This window comes from Scyliorhinus torazame, chromosome 3 (assembly GCF_047496885.1).
Source record: "Scyliorhinus torazame isolate Kashiwa2021f chromosome 3, sScyTor2.1, whole genome shotgun sequence".
NCBI classification, from domain to species: domain Eukaryota; kingdom Metazoa; phylum Chordata; class Chondrichthyes; order Carcharhiniformes; family Scyliorhinidae; genus Scyliorhinus; species Scyliorhinus torazame.
This window is the reverse complement of record NC_092709.1, coordinates 234,316,900-234,337,724: the sequence shown is the minus strand read 5'-3', so window position 1 is coordinate 234,337,724 and position 20,825 is coordinate 234,316,900. Positions and strand designations below refer to the sequence as shown.

General features: G+C 41.1%; 1 protein-coding gene across 5 annotated transcripts in view; it reads right to left on the bottom strand.

Annotated features, from left to right (window-relative positions):
- Nucleotides 1–5,391: 5,391 nt before the first annotated feature.
- Nucleotides 5,392–20,825, bottom strand: part of LOC140408991 (mesoderm induction early response protein 3-like) — a 73,514-nt gene continuing 58,080 nt past the window's right edge. For all 5 annotated transcript variants that reach the window (XM_072496998.1, XM_072496996.1, XM_072496999.1 and 2 more), the window contains 4 exons: nt 19,590–19,684; nt 17,286–17,413; nt 13,864–13,997; nt 5,392–9,576 (listed from right to left, as the gene is read on the bottom strand). In XM_072496998.1, the coding sequence (XP_072353099.1) occupies nt 9,116–9,576; nt 13,864–13,997; nt 17,286–17,413; nt 19,590–19,684 (818 nt within the window). In that variant the 3' untranslated portion in view covers nt 5,392–9,115. The remainder of the gene's footprint in view (nt 9,577–13,863; nt 13,998–17,285; nt 17,414–19,589; nt 19,685–20,825) is intronic.

Sequence of the window (20,825 nt, the reverse complement as noted above, 5' to 3'; positions counted from 1 at the left end):
AGAAACTTCAGAGAGTCGTGAACACCGCCCAGTCCATCACAGGAACCTGCCTCCCATCCATTGACTCCATCTACATATCCCGCTGCCTGCGGAAAGCGGGCAGTATAATCAAAGATCCCTCCCACCTGGCTTACTCACTCTTCCAACTTCTTCCTTCGGGCAGGAGATACAGAAGTCTGAAAACACGCACTAACAGACTCAAAAACAGCTTCTTCCCCACTGTCACCAGACTCCTAAATGACCCTCTTATGGACTGAGTTCATTAACACTACACCCTGTATGCTTCATCCGATGCCAGTGCTTATGTAGTTACATTGTATATGTTGTGTTGCCCTATTATGTATTTTCTTTTATTCCCGTTTCTTCTCATGTACTTAATGATCTGTTGAGCTGCTCTCAGAAAAATACTTTTCACTGTACCTCGGTACACGTGACAATAAACAAATCCAATCCAATCCAACTATTTGTTATCACACAATGAATAGCTGTTCAAACTACAATCCATTTTTGACCCTGGCCTGCAGACGTCACTATTGCACCCAACCTGTCACTACATTGTTTAATCTGCCTTTTCTGGTTATATGTCACTGTTTGAATTTAGGTGTCCAAGGTTTAGAACAGTTTGGTCTCAGTCCTGCTCCTACCTTGATGCAAGTTGAAGCTTAAACACTGGCACCAGCATCAAACCGTCAAAACTGCCTTTAGTTCGAATAGTTTCTTCTTCACAGCCTTCAACACGTCATTGATGACGATGAACATCTTGCCAAGGTCATCCCCACACCCCCACTACTTGCCTTCAAACAACCGCACAACCTCGAACAAACCATTGTTTGCAGCAAACTACCCAGTCTTCAGAACAGTGACCACAACACCACACAATCCTGCCACGGCAACCTCTGCAAGACGTGCCAGATCATAGACATGGATAACACTATTACACGTGAGAACACCACCCACCAGGTACGCGGTACATACTCGTGCGACTCGGCCAACGTTGTCTACCTCATACGCTGCAGGAAAGGATGTCCCGAAGCATGGTACATTGGCGAGACCATGCAGACGCTGCGACAACGAATGAACGGACATTGCGCAACAATCGCCAGGCAGGAATGTTCCCTTCCAGTCGGGGAACACTTCAGCAGTCAAGGGCATTCAGCCTCTGATCTCCGGGTAAGCGGTCTCCAAGGCGGCCTTCAGGACGCGCGACAACGCAGAATCGCCGAGCAGAAACTTATAGCCAAGTTCCGCACACATGAGTGCGGCCTCAACCAGGACCTGGGATTCATGTCGCATTACATTCATCCCCCACCATCTGACCTGCGAAATCCTACCAACTGTCCTGGCTTGATACAATTCACACCTCTTTAAACTGGGGTTACCCCATCTCTGGATCTGTAAAGATGCAATCACCTGCTAATGGTCGCATTCCAAGCATTGTTTGGCATCTTTGAATTTGTCTACATGTGTGTTTCTGGACCATACCTCTTCATTCACCTGAGGAAGGAGCAGCGCTCCGAAAGCTAGTGACATCGAAACAAACCTGTTGGACTTTAACCTGGTGTTGTAAGACTTCGTACTGTTCAAATAGTTTGAAATTTATCAGACACAGATATGTCTGTGATCGGCATCGATTCCAAAAGCAGTGTGCTGATGATTTTTTTGGGTGGCGAGCAGAGTGAAGTTTTGTGCTTTTTAAGAGGAATGCAGCACCCTTCTGTTTTGGAACCTAATGCAATTGAGGATTACTTTGTGTTGTAGATCAAACTCTGATGCAGAGCAGTGCTCCCGTTACTCAAATCAGTAAAATCCTTTTAACCACAAGCTTGAAAGAGCCTCCTCTGCTAGCACTCCACCTGCGTTTTTCTTTTCAGACTGCTACAACAGGCATTGTTATGTTTTTATAAGGGGCTGGGCTAGCAGCAATATTTTGTGTATTCTGGGCATGGTGATTGGTTTATTTTTATCTTGCCCAGATGCAGAGTTCTTTAGTCTGCATTTAAAATCTTCTCTGCAGGTCATCTTGATGCCTGCTTGAGACTTGAGATGAAGATTCAGAAACTGTACACTCTTCCGATGCAGTCTCCCATCAAAAACATTGACCTAATAATGGGTTGCATTTTTTTAAGGTTAGGAAACCCACACATAATGTGTGTGAACCCTAGGCCATACACAAATTGCATTTCCTTGAATCTACTTCCAGAACTCTGGTCCAGAAACAAATTAGCTTGGATGCAGTTGTGTTTGAAAATTTGAGCTTATGATCATCATTTAGATTAGATTTGCATTGACGTTTCTTGCTCACTGCAGGGTTGTTGTCCGATCTTAAGATTATCACTGGACCAAATAGGCAGATAATGAGATGCAATGGTTACTTGCCAGACCTCCAATGGAAATTGGTCACTTGCTGTGCAGCAATTCATGATCTTTGATGTCCTTTCAGTTCTTGAGTAATCTATTGCAGATTTTATATAAACAGATCTTCTAAAAGTCTAAAGGTGTGCAGGTTAGGTGGATTGGCCACACTAAATTGCCGAGTCCAAAGAAGGTTAGGTGGGGTTACTGGGTTACAGGAATAGGGTGGAGGTGTGGTCTTAGGTCGGGTGCCCTTATCTGAGGGCCAGTGCAGACTTGATGGGCCAAATGGCCTTCTTCTGCACTGTAAATTCTGATTCTAAAGGGCCCTCCAAAACTCAAACTTTATAGCCTTTGCCTGTAAACTCAACAACTTGTGTCATGAGGACATAGGCCCACCTCGTATCCTGAAACTATGACCTTACTCTAGACTCTTGCAGCCATAGGAAACATCTCTGCACCGAGTCTGTTCAGCCCTGTCAAAATTTTATATGTTCAATTGGATCCCTTCTCATTCTTCAAAATTCCAGTGAATACAGCCCCAGTCGACCCAATCTCTTCTTACAATAATCCTGCTATCCCAGGAATCAGTCTGGTGAACCTTTGTTTCACTCCCTCTACAGCAAGTATATCCTTTCATAGGTAAGACCAAAACTGCACACCATACTCCTGTATGCTCTCAACAAGACCCTGGATAGTCCCTGGTTTAGCACAATGGGCTAAATAGCTGGCTTGCAATGCAGAACAATGCCAGCAGAGTGGGTTCAATTAACGTACAGGCTCCCAGAAACTGGCGCTGGAATGTGGCGACCAGGGACTTTTCACAGTAACTTCATTGAAGCCTACTTGTGACGTGATTATTAGCTGCAGTAGGATATCCTTGCTCCTGTATTCAGTTCTATTGAAATGAAATCCAACACACCATTTGCCTTCCTAACTGCTTGTTGTACCTGCATGCTTGCTTTTGTGTCCAGTATACTAGAACACCCAGTTCCCTTTGTACACCATCATTTACCAATCCATCACTATTTAAATACTCTGCCATTCTGTTCTTCCTTCCGAAGTGGATAACATCACATTTATCCACATTATATTGCATCTGCCATGTATTAGCCCAATCACTCAACTTGTCGAAATAACCTTTAAAGCTCTTACCATCCTCCTCACCACTCATTCCCACCGAACTTTGTGTCATCAGCAAACTTGGAAATATTACTTTTGGTTCCCTCATCCAAATCATTGATGTATATTGTGAATAGCTGGGGCGCAAGCACAGATCCCTGTGGGTCCCAAGTCACTGCCTGCCACTTCTAAAAAGACCCATTTATTCCTACTCTGCTTCCTTTCTGTCAACCAATTCTCAATCCATGGCAATATATTACCCCCAATCCCATGTGTGTTAATTTTGCACTCATCTCTTATGTGGAGGCTTCATTCACAGCTTTCTGAAAATCTAAGTACACCACATCCACTAGTTCACCTCTGTGCTCTACTAGTTATATCCTCAAAAAAATAATGTCAAACATCATTTCCCTTTCATAAATCCACATTGACTTGGTCTAATGTTGACATTTTCAAAGTGTTTTATAACAGGTAAAATACTAGCATCTACTACTGATGTAAGGCTAACCAGTCTGTAATTCCATTTTCTCCCTCCCTCTTTATGAAAAAATAGGATTACATTTGCCACCCTCCAATCTGGTGGGACTGTTCCAGAATTTTAAAAGATGACAACCAACACATCCACTATTTCCATGGTCACATTCTTTAGCAGCTGGTTTAGTGGGCTAAACAGCTGGCTTGTATACATAACAAGGCAGCAGTGCAGGTTCAATTCCCATACCGGCCTCCCTGAACAGGTGCCAGAATGTGGTGACTCGGGGCTTTTCACAGTAACTTCATTGAAGCCTACTTGTGACAATAAGCGATTATTATTTTAATACCCTGGAATGTATCAGCTTTCAATCGTATTAATTTCTCCAGAATTATTTTTTGTAGTAATATTAATTTCTTCCAATTCCCTGGATTCCTTAGCATTTCTGGGAAATTGTGTTTCCCTCTGTAAAACTTTCCATCAGAAAGTGGGAACAACTTTGCAATTCGTCAATATTGACAAGTTTCTAAGTCCTTTTATCAAGGAGAGCCCAGGATATTTAAAATGTATAAGGCTCAAGTGGAGCTATTTGTGCTTTTAAGAATTCGTCTCTTGTAGAATTTTTGTACTTCAAAAATAACACTAAAGTCAGCTACCAGGAAAACTAATCCAATTCTCCAGCTTGCAAAATTGGCGAACTCGGGGCAGAATCAACATTTTGTAGTGCGGAGGTTCCAAAGGCATCCACGCCACATGTATTGTTCCTTAACCAAACAACGGAGCAGTGATCATTATCAAAAATAATTCCATCGTACACACAAGCTCCAACCAGAACCAGTAATACAAAAAGTAAACATTATACCACAAAACTGAAGTCATTCTGGTGCAGAGATATTGAAAATTGCACGCAATGTCTTGGCCATAGTTAGCCATACAATAAATCTATCCATTGGCCACTGTTAGTCATACAATAAATCTATCCATTATGGAATCAAGCTGGGTTTGCAACAGGATGAATAGTTTTTGGATACAGCTTTTAAAAACATCACAAATACTCAACCCTTCAAATATGTAAAAACACAGCTCTGGCTACAGAAGAAGTTATAGCATGTTATCGTAAGACTAAGAAATATTACCCAGAATTCCAATGAGCTTTTCTATACGAGTAAGAGTCTGCCATCTTGTAATAGTAACAATAAACTTCAACAAATAGTTCCCATTCATTCTCTGGAGATTAGGCAGATTTTTCTTTTGTACGTTAGCAAACTATAATCAACAACAAATATTGGTGCAGTGATTAACGTATATCATGATACTTCAGTGCCACAAATTTTGCTTGGATTTCTTAAATGTAATTTAGAACATGACATCTTGTGAATTTGGGTAAACTCTGGAATATTGAATAAATCTTCATATCACTTTGAAGTTTAACCACTTAACCAAAATAAAGATGAAACTTCCAGACCTTTTATTTCTGGAATGGTGTACACCACATATCAATATACAACACAAATACAAAATAATGCTGAACAAAACCTTCAGTGTTTATATACAAATATTAAAACCAAATGCAACATTCGAGCATTCCCTTGTATATCTTCGAAACTAAATGCGGTCTTGATTGTCACCAATTAGCCCATATTTTTCCATTGGCAGTTTTATTACTAACTGAAACAAAACAACAGAAGGGGAGCTGCAGCACCATTTCTTCAGAACAGCATTGCCGGTGTTTTTATTTGATCAAAAACATTTTAATCAGCATGTCTATATTGATCACCAATACCAAGCTGTTTACATTTTTCACACTGAACAAACTCCCCCTTCTATTCAGATATCAACTTTGCAGATTTCTGTTACAATTGCAATGGTAGTCAAGAGTGTCAACTAGTCACTATTTTACTTTCAAAAAGCAATTTTAATTCACACTGTAGACTTTGGTCAAAAATAAATATCACTAAGCTTCACAACTGAAATGTTTGCAATACAAATGTTTATCCCCAGCCAATAAAGAAAATTGCACAATTTTAAATGACCCAAATGTATGCACTTTGATATTCTTAAGCCAACAACCGTGTATGACCTTCAAGTAAATGGAGCAGTTTATATTAAGAAACTAATAATTTAGGCTAGTGAAAAAAGCATCATCTCCATTTGGGAAAAGTATTGCTATATTGATTACAGCACCTGTTACACTTGCAAATGAATTAGTATATGAACTGACAACATGGAAATGGAAAACAATCATCTTTGGCCGGCATTTTAAACAAAGCTCAACAATAAACAGCAAGACCTTCTAAACCCCAGCAGTTTAAATGATGAGATTCTCATTTAGAAAGAACAAACAAAGCAACGTTTCACGGCACTTTTAACTGAAAATTAGGGAAGAAAAGTCTATCATCTGCAGAAATTGTACATAATTACATTCGTCGCAAATTATTGCCCTCTTTAATATGAACATGAAAAGGAAACTTAGAAAATTCTAAAATAGCAGTTCCCAGCAAGTATTTGGTTTTAGTTTTGGTAAGTTATCAGTATCATACACATCGCATTGATCTTGGTTTAGCATATATGCTAATGAGCATCTTGCTTCACACGCCAAACACAATTCAGAAACAAACATTTTTTAAAAGTGGATAACAAGTAACCAATACTGGATCTAACTATATGGTTTTTTTTTAAAAATGTGGTTTAAATTTCAGTCTATTTGGCAAAAACACCAAACATATGCTTTTAAACAAACTGCATTATTCAGTTAGAAGAGTTAATCAATGCAATTGGCAAGAGAATACATACCCAATAAGGATTTGTGGCTCTTTATTTTTTTTAAATCACAAGCAAATCAATTCTATGAAATTTTAAATTAAACCCTGTAATAAAAATCACGCACTTCAGTTTACCAAGGGAACTTACAAAGTCTGAATGCATAGTTAAATTCTGTATTTATAATGCACTAGGAATGGTTTTCAAAATTTCAGAAAGTGCAACTGATGTGAGTGATCAGTCATAAATCTGTGTGAACATTACTACAGACTAGCCTTTGCAAATCCACAGTCACACTCAAATATATAAATGAAGGGATATGTATAGCATTTCCACAAGTACATGACCAGTTCAATTAACATTAAGAAAAAAACCCACAAAAGACAAATGCATAGATCAGCACATAAACACAGCTACAAGAAGCTGATGACTTGGATTACAATTTCACGCAATACTGGCAAGAGCCAAGGCTACCCGTTACTTCTGTGTCTTGTACCTTTATGCCACTCTGTACTGTCTCAGAACCTAAAGCTTTGTTTATCATACTAGATTCCTGTATAAAAACTGAAAACCATTAGATTATGGCTGTACAGTTATATTCATCTACATAGAAAATCAACCAGTCTTTCAAACCACAGTACCCACTCTTGCACATTTAAAATGCCAACCAGATCAACCTTTGTGATAATTCTGTACAAAATATGCTTTTAAGAGATTGTGAAGAATATGGGGTTGGGAAAGATATTCTTTTCAGGCAAGATATAAATATTTACAATAAATGAAAGCAGTTCATCATATTGTGTATCACAATTACTTGACCTCCTTAAAACTTTCATGCCATATACACAATCGGTAAAATTATTCTCAAATACAATACAGTAAAACCCTGGATTTTTAAACAGAAAAAAATGTAAAAGCAGCCAACCAACGGGAATTAACATCTTGATATATTAATAGCTGCATTTTTACAGTGTCACATTAAGAGACCAACAGATCAAATTTTTGACATTAATGGCTTACAATGTAAATTGGAACCTCTAGGAAGAAAAGCTATTTGGATAATAAAAAAACTACACCATGAAACATGACATTGCATGTACTATAAATATGTAAAATGTACTTGTATATTTTAGGATGCTAAGTTTTTCCTACTTCTAATAAGGTAGAGTCTTTTGACAGTACCTTACTTAATCAGTAGTTGACAAATCTCAGCAACAACTTACACATAAAAGCACCTACTTTACCTCTGCTGATTTATAAAAACGGGTACTAGGTATCCCTGATCAGAAATAATTACTTTAATCCAATATTGGAATACTTGCTCTTCGCTTCAGTCTAACAAGTGTTTTATTTCAAACCTTTATCTTCAGAGAGTCACATTTACAAGATTAAAAAACTGGAATGCATTACGAAGGAGTTAGCTTCAACCTGGTTCATCAAGGTTTAACTGTATTATATACTGCAAGATATGGGCACATTATTTTATACAAAACACAATGAACTGCTGCAAGAATTTGGCTAGGCTGTCAAATTAGAATTGTTTAAAAGTGGCAAGTCCCAAGCTGTGTCAAATCAGCTGCCCCAGGAAATCTCATAAGATATACAATGCAGTTTGAGATACACTATAATACAATCTTTAAAGTCTTTAAAAAAAATAAACATCAATATACAATTATCACAAAATTCAATATTTAATCTAATCAATAAAAGCCTGAAGAAGTTTTCAGCACACAGAAATCTGGCAGTAGTTGCAACCCGTTTACAGATGGCAGCCATGACCAACTCTTGCTAGACGAGTGCATATCTGTAGGCTTCCTCGCGCTTGTACTTCATCCAGCAATTTTCTTCCAAAGGATGCTCTCATGGCACTGTAAACTGAAGTGCTCTGCTTTAAGTCAATGGATGAGAGAAGGCTCTGTTCATGCAGGTCTTTGCACTGATATTTTACTTCTAAAATGCTACATTAGCCAGGGACAAGGCTAGGTACCTGTAAACATTAGTATTCCTCTGTACCCACTTCTGTGACAGTGGTGTGGACTCATGGAAGCCATTTCTGTTGTTTCAGATTCTCAATGTTGGTGTCAGGAGGTGAAATGGTTCCTTTGTCTACTGGCTACAAAGGAGTTGCAATGGCTTGAGAGTTCAAGACAGCATCATAAAGTTCAAATTAAGTCCCCAACTTTGCTACGCGAACATAATCTCTGAAATGTCTATGTTATTAGGGACTGAAAATAAATGGCTATTTAACTCTTGAGAAATCAAGATTAGGTTCTATAAGTAAAAAGACATCACTGATGTCATAGTAAAAAAATTCAAATTTCCAGTGAATGACTGAACAAACTTGATGGCTCACCCACCAAGTCCACTGTTACTGCATACCACATTCCATGAGAATTTTAAATGCAGGAGTCACTCTGATTGGAGAGCTGTGTGTTGGTGTAGTGCATGGGGATTGATGAAGCCATTTGCTTCACTACCAGACAAGCTGCTAAAATCTGCAACTGAAACAGACATTTTGGCACTAGTGATGTGATGTGTGCGATTCTCGAAATCCACACCCAGGTTATTTACAGAAACGTCATTGATAAAAGATTCTTGAACAGCGATCCCCATTTTCAATCTCTTTGTAGGTCTTTCAGGTTCATCGTTGCACATGCTTATCTGGTTTAAATCAGAATGGTAGAATCCAGTCTCGAATAAATTTAGACAGTCTGTGTCACCATTTGTTGGCAAACCAAGAGACTCTTCTATTAAAACAGGCACATGGGTAGTAGGTCCCTTTGAGTGTAAGCTTTCTAATGGAGGAAAATTGTAGGAATCCAAACAGCTTACATCTGCCACGCTGCATGCTGTAGCAACACCGGTCAGTGCTAAAAAAATAAAAGCAAAATATTACTATCCTAGAAATTCACCGATGTTCAGCACAGATTAATGAAAAATGTAACTGAAAGACTTATACCAAAACAGTTGTGCTGTCAAGTGACGAACTAGACTTTAAAATAATTTAAAGGGTAGCCAAGTTAAATGTAGAGCAACTTGGGAACTGGAGCGTTTTGTCACTTCTAAACAATTAGGAATACAAGCACAAACACACACAACTGCTTCTCAACTGCCTGACAAAACAGGAAGGTCCCTTTGACACAAAAAAGAAATACATCAGAGACTTCGCTTCCAGCACACCCCACTGGCAGGTTTTTAATACTGCACTTTTTGAACTAAAACGTCCTTTTACAAATGCATAAACTTTAGACACAAACATCACAGGAACACTATACTTTTTATTTGCCAGTTAATTTTGCCAGTTAATTTATCAATTGGAAAGTGACATAGATGGCTGACTAAACTCAATCATCCAAGACATGGATAAGCATGATGTATAAAACAAACTAAGCATCAAAAATAAGCTCAGGTTACATCCCTTAGAAGGTTGCACATTAGATTCTGGTCCAGTTTTACAAATAGTTGCACCGGTACATTTATTTTTTACATAATTTTTATTTTAACCACTATGATCCAGTGTGGCTCGGTTGTTCCCTCTACTTAGAACATAGAACATAACAGCGCAGTACAGGTCCTCAATATTGCGCCGACCTGTGAAACCACTCTAAAGCCCATCTACACTATTCCCTTATCGTCGATATGTCTATCCAATGACCATTTGAATGCCCTGTGTTGGCAAGTCCACTACTTTTGCAGGCAGGGCATTCCACGCCCTTCCTACTCTCGGAGTAAAGAACCTACCTCTGACATCTGTCTTATATCTACCTCCCCTCAATTTAAAGCTATGTCCCCTCGTGCTAGACATCACCATCCGAGGAAGAAGGCTCTCACTGTCCACCCTATCCAATCCTCTGATCATCTTGTATGCCTCAATTAAGTCACCTCTTAACCTTCTTCTCTCAAACTAAAACAGCCTCAAGTCCCTCAGCCTTTCCTCATGTGTTCTTCCCTCCATACCAGTCAACATTCTGGTAAATCTCCTCTGCACCCTTTCCAATGCTTCCACATCCTTCCTATAATGCGGCGACCAGAATTGCACGCAATACTCCAAATGCAGCCGCACCAGAGTTTTGTACAGCTGCAACATGACCTCATGGCTCCAAAACTCAATTCCTCTACCAATAAAAGCCAACACACCGTACGCCTTCTAAACAACCCTCTCAACCTACACTTCTGATGATGGAGTGACCAATATTCACAACAAACCCACCGACTCCCACAGCTACCTAGGCTACAACTCCTCACACTCTGCTTCCTGCAAGAATGTCATCCCATTCTCCCAGTTTCTCTGCTTCCGTTCTGTTTCTCTGCCACCGTTGAAAATCGTGCTTCTGACATGTCTGATTTTTCCCTTATCCGAGGTTCCCTCCCACCTGTGGTTGACGGAGCACTCAACCCGGTTCGGCTCATTTCCCGCGTGTCAGCCCTCACCCCTTCTCCTCCCTCCCAGAACCCAGGATAGGACCCCCCTTGGATGGATGAACAGCTGCTTCCGAGAGAGAGATTGTACAGATAAGAGACTCGGTCGGCAGTTTGGTTTCCGCCCCGACTAAGGTGAACGCGGGTTTTGAAACTTTCTATTGGGATCTCTATAGGTCGCAGCCCCTGGAGGAGAACCCGGTCATGTCAGAATTTTTGGATGGGTCATCTATCCCATTGGTGGATGGGAGAGGTGGGAGGATCTGGAATCCCCATTGGGCCCAGAGGAAATAATGAAATGCATTGGGTTGATGTAGATGGGCAAAGCATCGGCCCTGATAGATTCCCTATCGAGTTTTATGAAAAGAGTTTAATAAAAAGTTTGCAGGACAGTCGGTCCCTTTATTATTAGAAATGTTGAATGATTCCTTGTCCCGGGGTTCGTTGCCCGTTAAACTTGCACAGGCCTCTCTCTCCCTGATCCTGAAGGACAAAGGTGCTATGGAATGTGGGTCGTTTTGACCCATCCCACCTTTGAATATATTACTTGCAAAAGCGCCTCCCAGGGTGATCTCGGAAGACCAGACAAGCTTCATTAAGAGTCGGGAATTGCTAGCCATCACGCATCAGTTGTTGAATATTCTCCTTTCCCCCCCCTCAAAGGGCCTGAACCACAGGTCATTTTTTCCATGGATGCCAAAAAAGCATTCGATAGGGTGGAGTGGGGCTATCTCGAGATTCTCTGGAGGTTTGGTTTAGGGCCAATGTTCATATCTTGGATGTGTTTATTGTATAGGGCCCCCACTGCTAGAGTTCACCCAAAAGGCTCGAGCTTGGGGTATTTTCTGCTGAATAGGGGTACAAGGCAGGACTATCCATTGTGTCCACTTCTATTTGCTTTAGCAATCGAACCGCTGGCCCTAGCGTTAAAATCTTCCGGTAAGTGAAAGGGGTTAAATCAGGGATGGAAGGTGCGTAGGGTGTCCTTGTACACAGGTGATCTGCTTCTGTATATTATGGACCCAGTTTCCATTATGGATGAGATAATGAAGCTGCCTCGGAGTTTTGACTCCATCTCGGGGTGTAAGTTGAATTTGGGCCTCGCTCCATAGATTAACTCATGCTAGTCTGGTGAATGGGGTCAAATCTGACTGGCAGAAGTGGAATAACCTCCCTCCGTCCTTGACGGGCAGGGTTCAGACTATTAAAATTAATGTCCTCCCACTTAAAATTAATGTCTCCCACTTTTCTCTCCAATGTCTCCAACAAACTAGTGTCCTCTCTCATTTGGGCAGGCAAGACCCCAAGGATCCGGAAGGCATTCCTCCAGAGAGATAGACAGCCAGGTGGTTCAGCTTTTCGCAATTTGTTATTTTATTATTGGGCTGCCAATATTGAGAAAGTGCTGGGGTAGCTTACTGATCTAATTTCCATATGGTGGCAAATGGAGGCCAGTTCTTGGAGGGGTTATAGTTTGGGTGCTTTAGTAACAGCTTCACTTCAGTTCTCTCCTGCAAGATTTTCTTTGAATTTGGTTGTTATGTTGACAGTGAGAATCTGGAAGCAGTTCAGACAGCATTTCAAATTTAGCTACATGTGATTTTTCTCCCCTATTTGCAGTAATCATCTCTTTGTATCAGCGGGCTTAGACTAATGTTTAAGTCTTGGGAGGGGAAGGGTTTGATGAAGGTTGGCGACCTGGTGGTGGAGGGAAGGTTTGTCAGCTATAAGGAGCTGTCAGAGAAATTTCAACTGCCTGGGACCAATCTGTTTAGATATTCCCAAATTTGTGATTTTTTTTTGTCGAAAGCTTCTCTTTCTTTTCCCTTGGCACGAATGTCCTCCCTGTTGGAGAGAATTTTATCTTTGGCTGGGTCTGGAGGGTGGGGGTTACTTCACGTATGTCGGGCCAGATCTCATCAGTGGAGACAACTCTGTTGAATGAGGTGAAGATGAAACGGGAGGGTTATTTGGGTCCTTTTTTGGATGAGGTGAGGAACAAGGCTCTTCGCAGAGTCAACTCCACATCCTCCTTTGCTGGGCTTAGTTTGAACCAGTTCAAGATGGTGCACAGGGCTCATCTGACCAAGGCGAGGAGGAGTGCTTTTTGTTGTTGTCTGTGGACGACAAATATGAGCGTTGTTCTCGGAAGCCGGCTAGCCATAACCATATGTTCTGACCGTGTCCCAATTTATTAAGCTTTTGGATCTCCTCCTTTTAAACCATGCCAGAGATTCTTAATGTCGAATTGGAGCCTTGTCCATTGGTGGACATTTTCAGTGTATCGGACTCACTGGTGCTGCAGATGGGGGTGAATGCAGGTGTCCTCGCCTTCGCCTCGTTAATAGCCCGGGTGGCAGTCTCTTACTCCACCTCGGGCTGGTTGGGTGACCTCATGGAGTTGCTACATTTGGAGACCGTCAAATACACCATTCGGGGGTTGATATAAGGATTCTACCCAAGATGGCAGCCATTCATTTACTTTTTAAAAAAAAAAAGTTAGTCACCATCAGCTGTTAAGGGAGTTTTAGTTTAATATTGGGTGGGGGTTTATGATTGGATGTGTTCTTAATTGTGTTTATTTTACATTGTCACTCGAAGCATCTGTTTTATATCATCTTATGCCATTTTGTTACAATGAAAAGGTTCTCAATAAAAATAAAAACTCAAGTTTGCAGTTTGAAGAATCCTCAGACTATATTTTATGCGTGCAAAAATTAAATGTGTATAATTCTTACCAGAAAATCCAGAACTCAGTAGATTGTGATCAGAAATTGTTTCTGGTCTGTTGACAGAACACATAGACGGAGAATGTACTGATCGACTTAACATTCCCATCTCAGCCTCATCTACCAGACGATCCATGTAATCCCTTAAAAAGAAATCTTAAAATTAAACTATTGCATAAGGTATTAAAATTTAAAGCATAGCGAAATAGAACTAATAATTCTGGAAAACAAGGACTCCACCCAATTGAAATACTGTTAAAGTTGCATTGTAGTGGAAAGTACGACTTATGGAAATGCATGCCTTATTTGCTTTTCTCATGTTTTATCAAGTTCATTCAAGGGTCTATGAAACATTATTTAAGCATGTTGTCAATTATTTTTTTCAAATAATGGATGAGAGTGATTATCCTTGACATCAAGGCAACATTTGCCTGAGTTTGGCTTCAAGGAGCCAAGCAACACCGAGATCAATATAATTGGGGTGGGCAGGAGAACTCACCCACTATTGGGCGTCTTTACCACCATAAAGGAAGATGGTTTCATATTTAATGACTGAGGCCTCACAGTCCTCTGTGGTAGAGAATTTCAAAGATTCACCACCCTCTGAGTGAAGAAATCCCTCCTCATCTCAGTCCTTAAGGGCAGTGCCCCCTAGTTCTAGAAACATATTCTGACTTCGACTGTGTGAGCTCAAATAATTTTGTATGCTTCAATTAGATCACCTCTCATTCTTCCAAACTCTACAGAATACATGATGTGGAGATGCTGGTGTTGGAATGGGGTGGGCACAGTAAGAAGTCTTACAACACCAGGTTAAAGCCCAACAGGTTTGTTTCGAATCACTAGCTTTCGGAGCGCAGCCCCTTCACCAGGGGAAGGAGCTGCGCTTCAAAAGCTAGTGATTCAAAACAAACCTGTTGGACTATAACCTGGTGTTGTAAGATTTCTTAATCTACAGAATACATGCCATCGTCTCAATCTCTCCTCATAGAAGAGGAATTAGTCTGGTGTACCTTTGTTGCATTCCCTCAATGGCGAGCATGTCCTTTATTGGGTAAAGAGACCAAAACCTGAATGCTCCAGGTAGAGTCTCACCGAGGCTCGAGAATATTGCAGCATGACTTCTTACTACTGGACTCAAATCCTCTTGCAATAAAGGTCAACATATCTTTTTCCTTCCCAATTGCTTGTTCCACCTGAATGTTAGCTTTCAATGACTTATGAACAAGACGCTTCCCAAGTTCTCACTATTTAAGAGATACTCTGTATTTCTGTTTTTCCTACCAAAGTGGCTAACTTCACATTTTGCCACATTATATTCCATTTGCCATGTTCTTGCCCACTCATTTAGCCTGTCTGAATCCCCTGAACCCTCTTTGCATCCCTCTCGCAATTCACATACCTACTTAGTTTTGAGTAATCAGCAAACTACGAAATATTACATTTGGTCACCTCAATCACATTTAGATTATGATTAACTGAGACCCAAGCATTGATTCTTGTGATACCCCACTAATCACAGCCTGAGAATGACTAATTTATTCCTTCTCTCGGTTTTCTGCCCGTTAACCAATCCTCAAACCACCCCAATATATAACTCCGATTCCATATGCTCTAATTCTGCTTACTGACCGTTTGTGGGACCTTATCAGTAGTTTTCTGAAAATCCAAATACACAACATCCACTGGTTCTCCCTTGTGTATTCTGCAAGTTATATCCTCAAAAAACTCCCAATAGGTTTGTCAAACATGATTTCCATTTCATGCTGAATCCGAACATTTTTTATGTGCCCAGTGCAACATCTTTTATAATACCGATATCAGGGCAACAGGTCTATATACCCTGGTTAGTGCTTTCTCCTTTCTTAACGCAGAACTGAGTGCTGCATTGTGCTCAGATTAGGTGTTAATCTATGGCATAAATAAAAACAGAAAGTGCTAGAAAGTCTCAACAGAGCTGTAGTGGTTCCGAAGAGGAGCTCTATTGGACTCAAAATATTTTGCACAGATAATAATAATAATATTTATTGTCACAAGTAGGCGTACATTACTCTCAAAAGCCCTCGTCTCCACATTCTGGCGCCTGTTCGGGTACACAGAGGGAAAATTCAGAATATTCAATTCACCTAACAGCACATCTTTCGGGACTTCTGGGAGGAAACCGGAGCACCCGGAGGAAACCCACGCAGACACAGGGAGAACGTGCAGACTCCACACAGACAGTGACCCAAGCCGGGAATCGAACCAAGGACCCTGGAGCGGTGAAGCAACGGTGTTACCCACTGCGCTACCGTGTGCTGCTAGACCTCAAGTTTTCCTAGCATTATCTAATTTTATTTCAGATTTCCAGCATCCGCAGTTTTTGCTTTTATACATAAGTTGTTTTCCCTGGCTAGAGAATCCCAAAAATGGGATGGGATGGGGGGGGCACGATCTTAGGATAAGGACAGGGTCGATCTTATAGGACTGAAATAAGAAGAAATTTCTTCATTCAGAGAATTGTACATTTTTGGACTTGTCTAAATAAGAGGATCGAGGATGCACTGTCATTGAGCATATTAAAGGCTGAGATTAACCAATTTTGTATCTCTAGACTTGGGGAATTAAGTGATATGCACAGCGGGCAGGAAAGTGGAGTTAGGGCAGTAAGTAAGCCATGATCTGGGAACGGTGTCCTCGCAATCAGTGTTGCAGTGAAACATTCAGGGAATGGAGTCCTCACAATTAGCATCGTAATGAAGCAATCTGGGAACAGATGGCCTCACAGTCAGCATCGCAATGGGGTGGCCTGGTGGCAGTGCTTGGTATTGCTGGCTCACTGCGCCAGAGACCTGGGTTCGATTCTGATCTCAGGTAACTGTGTGTGTGGAGCTTGCACATTCTCCCCGTGTGTGCGTGGGTTTCCTCCTCGTGCTCGTTTCCTCCCACAGTCCAAAGATGTGCAGGTTAGGTGGATTGGCCATGCTAAATTTCCCCGAAGTGTCCAAAGGCTTGGTGGGGGTTACAAGGGTTTGGGCTCAGGGAGGGTGGTCTTTCGCAGGGTGGGTGCAGACTCGGTGGGCTAAATGGCCTCCTCATGCACAGTAGAGATTCTATGGTTGAACCGTGTGGAACAAGCTCAAGGAGCCTTATGGTATACGCCTGCGCCCATTTCTTATGTTCATGTGTAGCAAAATGATGGTGAATTAACACGGGTGACCTCAGAACTGGTGTACTGATATTATTTTCAGACCCTCAACACCATCTAGCTCCAAGTTAAGATAGCTCCTCCAGCTCTAGCAGCATGAACAGCTGCTATCTATTTAGAAAGGTCATATGGACTTGAAATGTTAACTCTTGTTCTCTCCACAGATGCTGCCATACCTGCTGAGTTTATCTAGCATTTTCTATTTTTATATTTACTTACAGTACTCTTACAGTTATCTACTTACGTAACTCCAGGATGGAGATTGTATCTCTTCTTCCCAAACCTGGTTTGCTGTGCAAAGTAGTCGTATCTTTCAGATTTCTTCCACATATAGTAGAAAGCTACACATTCCCCCACAGATCGACTCTTGACCTATAGATTGAACCAAAGAAGCCTTCAGAACAAGGTACTCCAGATTAACCTACATACTTAAAACAAAAAAATATACAAATCTATTAGTTGATGAAAGGTTGCTTCCCCGAATATGTGGCATATAGAACCACCTATATCAGTTTTCTTCACTTGCATCGAATTATGTCTGTTTCAGCCATTGCTTAGATGGTACATTCTTGCCTTTCAGGTAGTGGGTTCAAGTTCCACTTCACATCTAGAGCAGAACACTGACCCTCCAGTGCAGTTCAAGCGAATGCTGTGCTGTCGGAGGTGGCGTCTTGTGGATGAAGCATTAAACCTACGTTTGCAATATGTTTTGGTGTGGGTTGCTGTGCTCTGCTGGCTGTAGAATACCACCTTAGATATGTGGGAATCATCTATGCAAACATGGCTAACCAAGCGAAGCAGAGCACTGACAAGCATGCACTTGATATCAGGTATGTGGCACGTTGCAAGAACATTGGCAATAGGGATTTTGTCCTGATGTTGCAGATAGATCTTAAGCAGCAACAAAGGTGGAAAGCATCTGGTTGCTTCATGTGACACTGCTAAGGTTGTTCATGCTTATAGCCATGAAGAATTGAAAGACGTGATGGGAGAAGAACTACTGCCTGGTACACTCTGATTGTTGTTTTGAGACAAACTCCATATTCTCTCCAAAGCCTGTGAGTGGGCTTACCGACTGTTGAGCTTGTTCTTGCCAGATGACCAAATTCATTAATTAACATGGTATTGGTATTGTTGCAGTGAGGCTGCCAAGATAGCAGAACTTAGGAACAGAGTTGAAGGATGCATTGCTGATTGTAACTGTGGGGCCATGGATTTTGTGGCCAGGGGCAGGTTGGTACAAATCTCTCATCTTTTGCAGACTTGTTGCAAGGGCAAAGCAATCAAGAAGCAGTTGGGCATCCGGTGGAGTCTTGTTTTGTATTCCATGGGTGCTGCTTGCAAGGCCAGCATTTACTGCCTATTCCAGCTACTCTTGGTTTGGAGTCATATGTAGGCCAGATCAGGCAAGGATGGCCAATTTCCTTTTCTAAAGGACATTAGTGAACCAGATGTGTTTTTACAACAATTGATGATTGTTGCACAGTCACCATGGCTGAGACTAGCTTTGAACTCCAGATTTTTATTAATTTAATTTTGAATTCCACTAGTGGCCCTGGTGGGATTTGTACCCGCATCGAACCCAGATCATTAGCCTGGACCTCTGGATTACTAGTAGTGACATTTACCAGTACACCAAGTCTCTTATCAATAAAAGCAGAGAAATAGGTAAGCAATAGTTTATTTAGTTCTGTGATTTTTCTGTGAGCATTGAGCCTTTGCAATAAGAGTTAGCCATGTGGCCCGAGATGAATTTATACCATATCAAGATCTTTTGAGTGCATTCAAGAGCATGGTTGAAAAATAGATCACAAACAGGATGGAGATCATTACACAGTCTTGCTTGGTGCCATCAGTGACAGGAAAGGCATTTGATGAGGCACCATACCATGTCACACTGGCAATTATGCAGTCATGAATTGAGAATGACCCTGACCATCTTTCAGGCAGCCATATCAGTACACCTTCCAGTAAGACAGTAAATATACACATTAAATTTTCACCACTATCCTTTGGTCACACTGTTCATTAGGTTTACAAAACAATGGAAGTTACACTGGATAAAGGGGATATGTATCTATGGTAAATTAAAGAAATACCCCTATTCTGCAAGTCGAAAACCTGCATTAATAGTGATGAGAACAGAGCCCGACAACGATTGTGAACAGGTCCTATCCAACACTATTTACTGTACTTCAACAGTTTCAAGCAAAACAAATATCAATGGGATGAAAGATTTGCAGATGTCTCATTAAATTCAGCAGGACAAGGAATGGCACCTAGTTCATTATACATGCTTCAGACTACAACTACACTGGTCACACCATCATAAACAATACAAATGCTGCCAACATCCATAATTGCTTATCAGGTATATGAATGCCAATACTTTAACCACCATTTCAAGCAGGAATAGACAGCAATGTAGACACCCCAAGAATTAATTTTAAAAACATTTTATGAGTGCTTCCCAGTTCCACTCAAAAATGAATCATCTTAAAACTATAATTTAAGCTTTACATAAAATATGTATCACATAACCATTTACCTTATTTGCCTGTATTAGATGAAAATCTTTACCATAGAGTCGAAGTGCAAGTTCAAAGTTTCTGCACTCCTCTTCCGTCCAAGCAGACCCCTCATCTGTGGATTGAGCAAACTGAAATTAGGATCACCGAACCTAAAATCCTGCAAGTGTTGCATACTTAAGATCCAAGTATATCACTATCAGGCTGGGTTTTGTCATCAACAGAAGCAATCCCCCACAATCACCCTGGGGTTTACCACTGATCAGAAACTGTACCAGCCATATTAATGCTGTCGGTACTGGGGCAGGTCAAAGGCTAGGAATCCTACGGCAAGTAACTCACCTCCTGACCCCCCAAATGCCTGTCCACCATCCACAAGACACAGGAGGAGTGTAATGGAACACTTGCCTGGATGAGTGCAGCTCCAACAATACTCGAGAAGCTTGACACCATCCTGGACTAGGCAGCCTGCTTGATTACTCCCCCTTTCACAAACATTCAAACCCTCCACCACCGATGAACAGTGGCAGCCATGTTTACTATCTACAAGATGCACTGCAGCAACTCACCAAGGTTCCTTAGACAGCATCTTCCAAACCCATGATCAACACCATCTAGAAGGACAAGAGCAGCAGATACCTGGGAGCCCCACCACCTGGAGGTTCTCCTCCAAGTCACTCACCATCCTGACTTGGAACTATATCACCGTTCCTTCACCGTCACTGGGGAAGAATCCTGAACTCCCTCCCTAACAGCACAGTGGGTGTACATGCACCTCAGGGACTGCAGTGGCTCAAGGCGGTAACACACCACCACCTTCTGAAGGGCAACCGGGGATGGGCAATAAACGCTGGCCTAACCAGCCACGCCCACATCCCATAATTGGATTTTTTTTAAAATAGCACTTGCCACTGACTGCGGAGAAAGCTGGCCACAAAGATACAGCAATCTCTGGTGTATAGATGTTCCTTTCCCAACAAAAGTTTCAAACTGGTACCAAGGCAAGAAAATCTCCAAGGCATCCAACAGCAATGATATCAACAAGCAGAGTAAGCTTTCCATTGAATTATCCTCACAAACTGGCAAACCAGGAAGTTCAAGCAACATCAATTTTAATTAAAATTTTCAGATAATGACATTAAAATGATTTGATTAAGATGAAGCTATAATATTATTGGCAAGCTTTATAATATTTTTAAAATATGGGCTTAAAAAAATTTGAGAAATGTAACATTCCATAAATAGTTTAGCTTCTC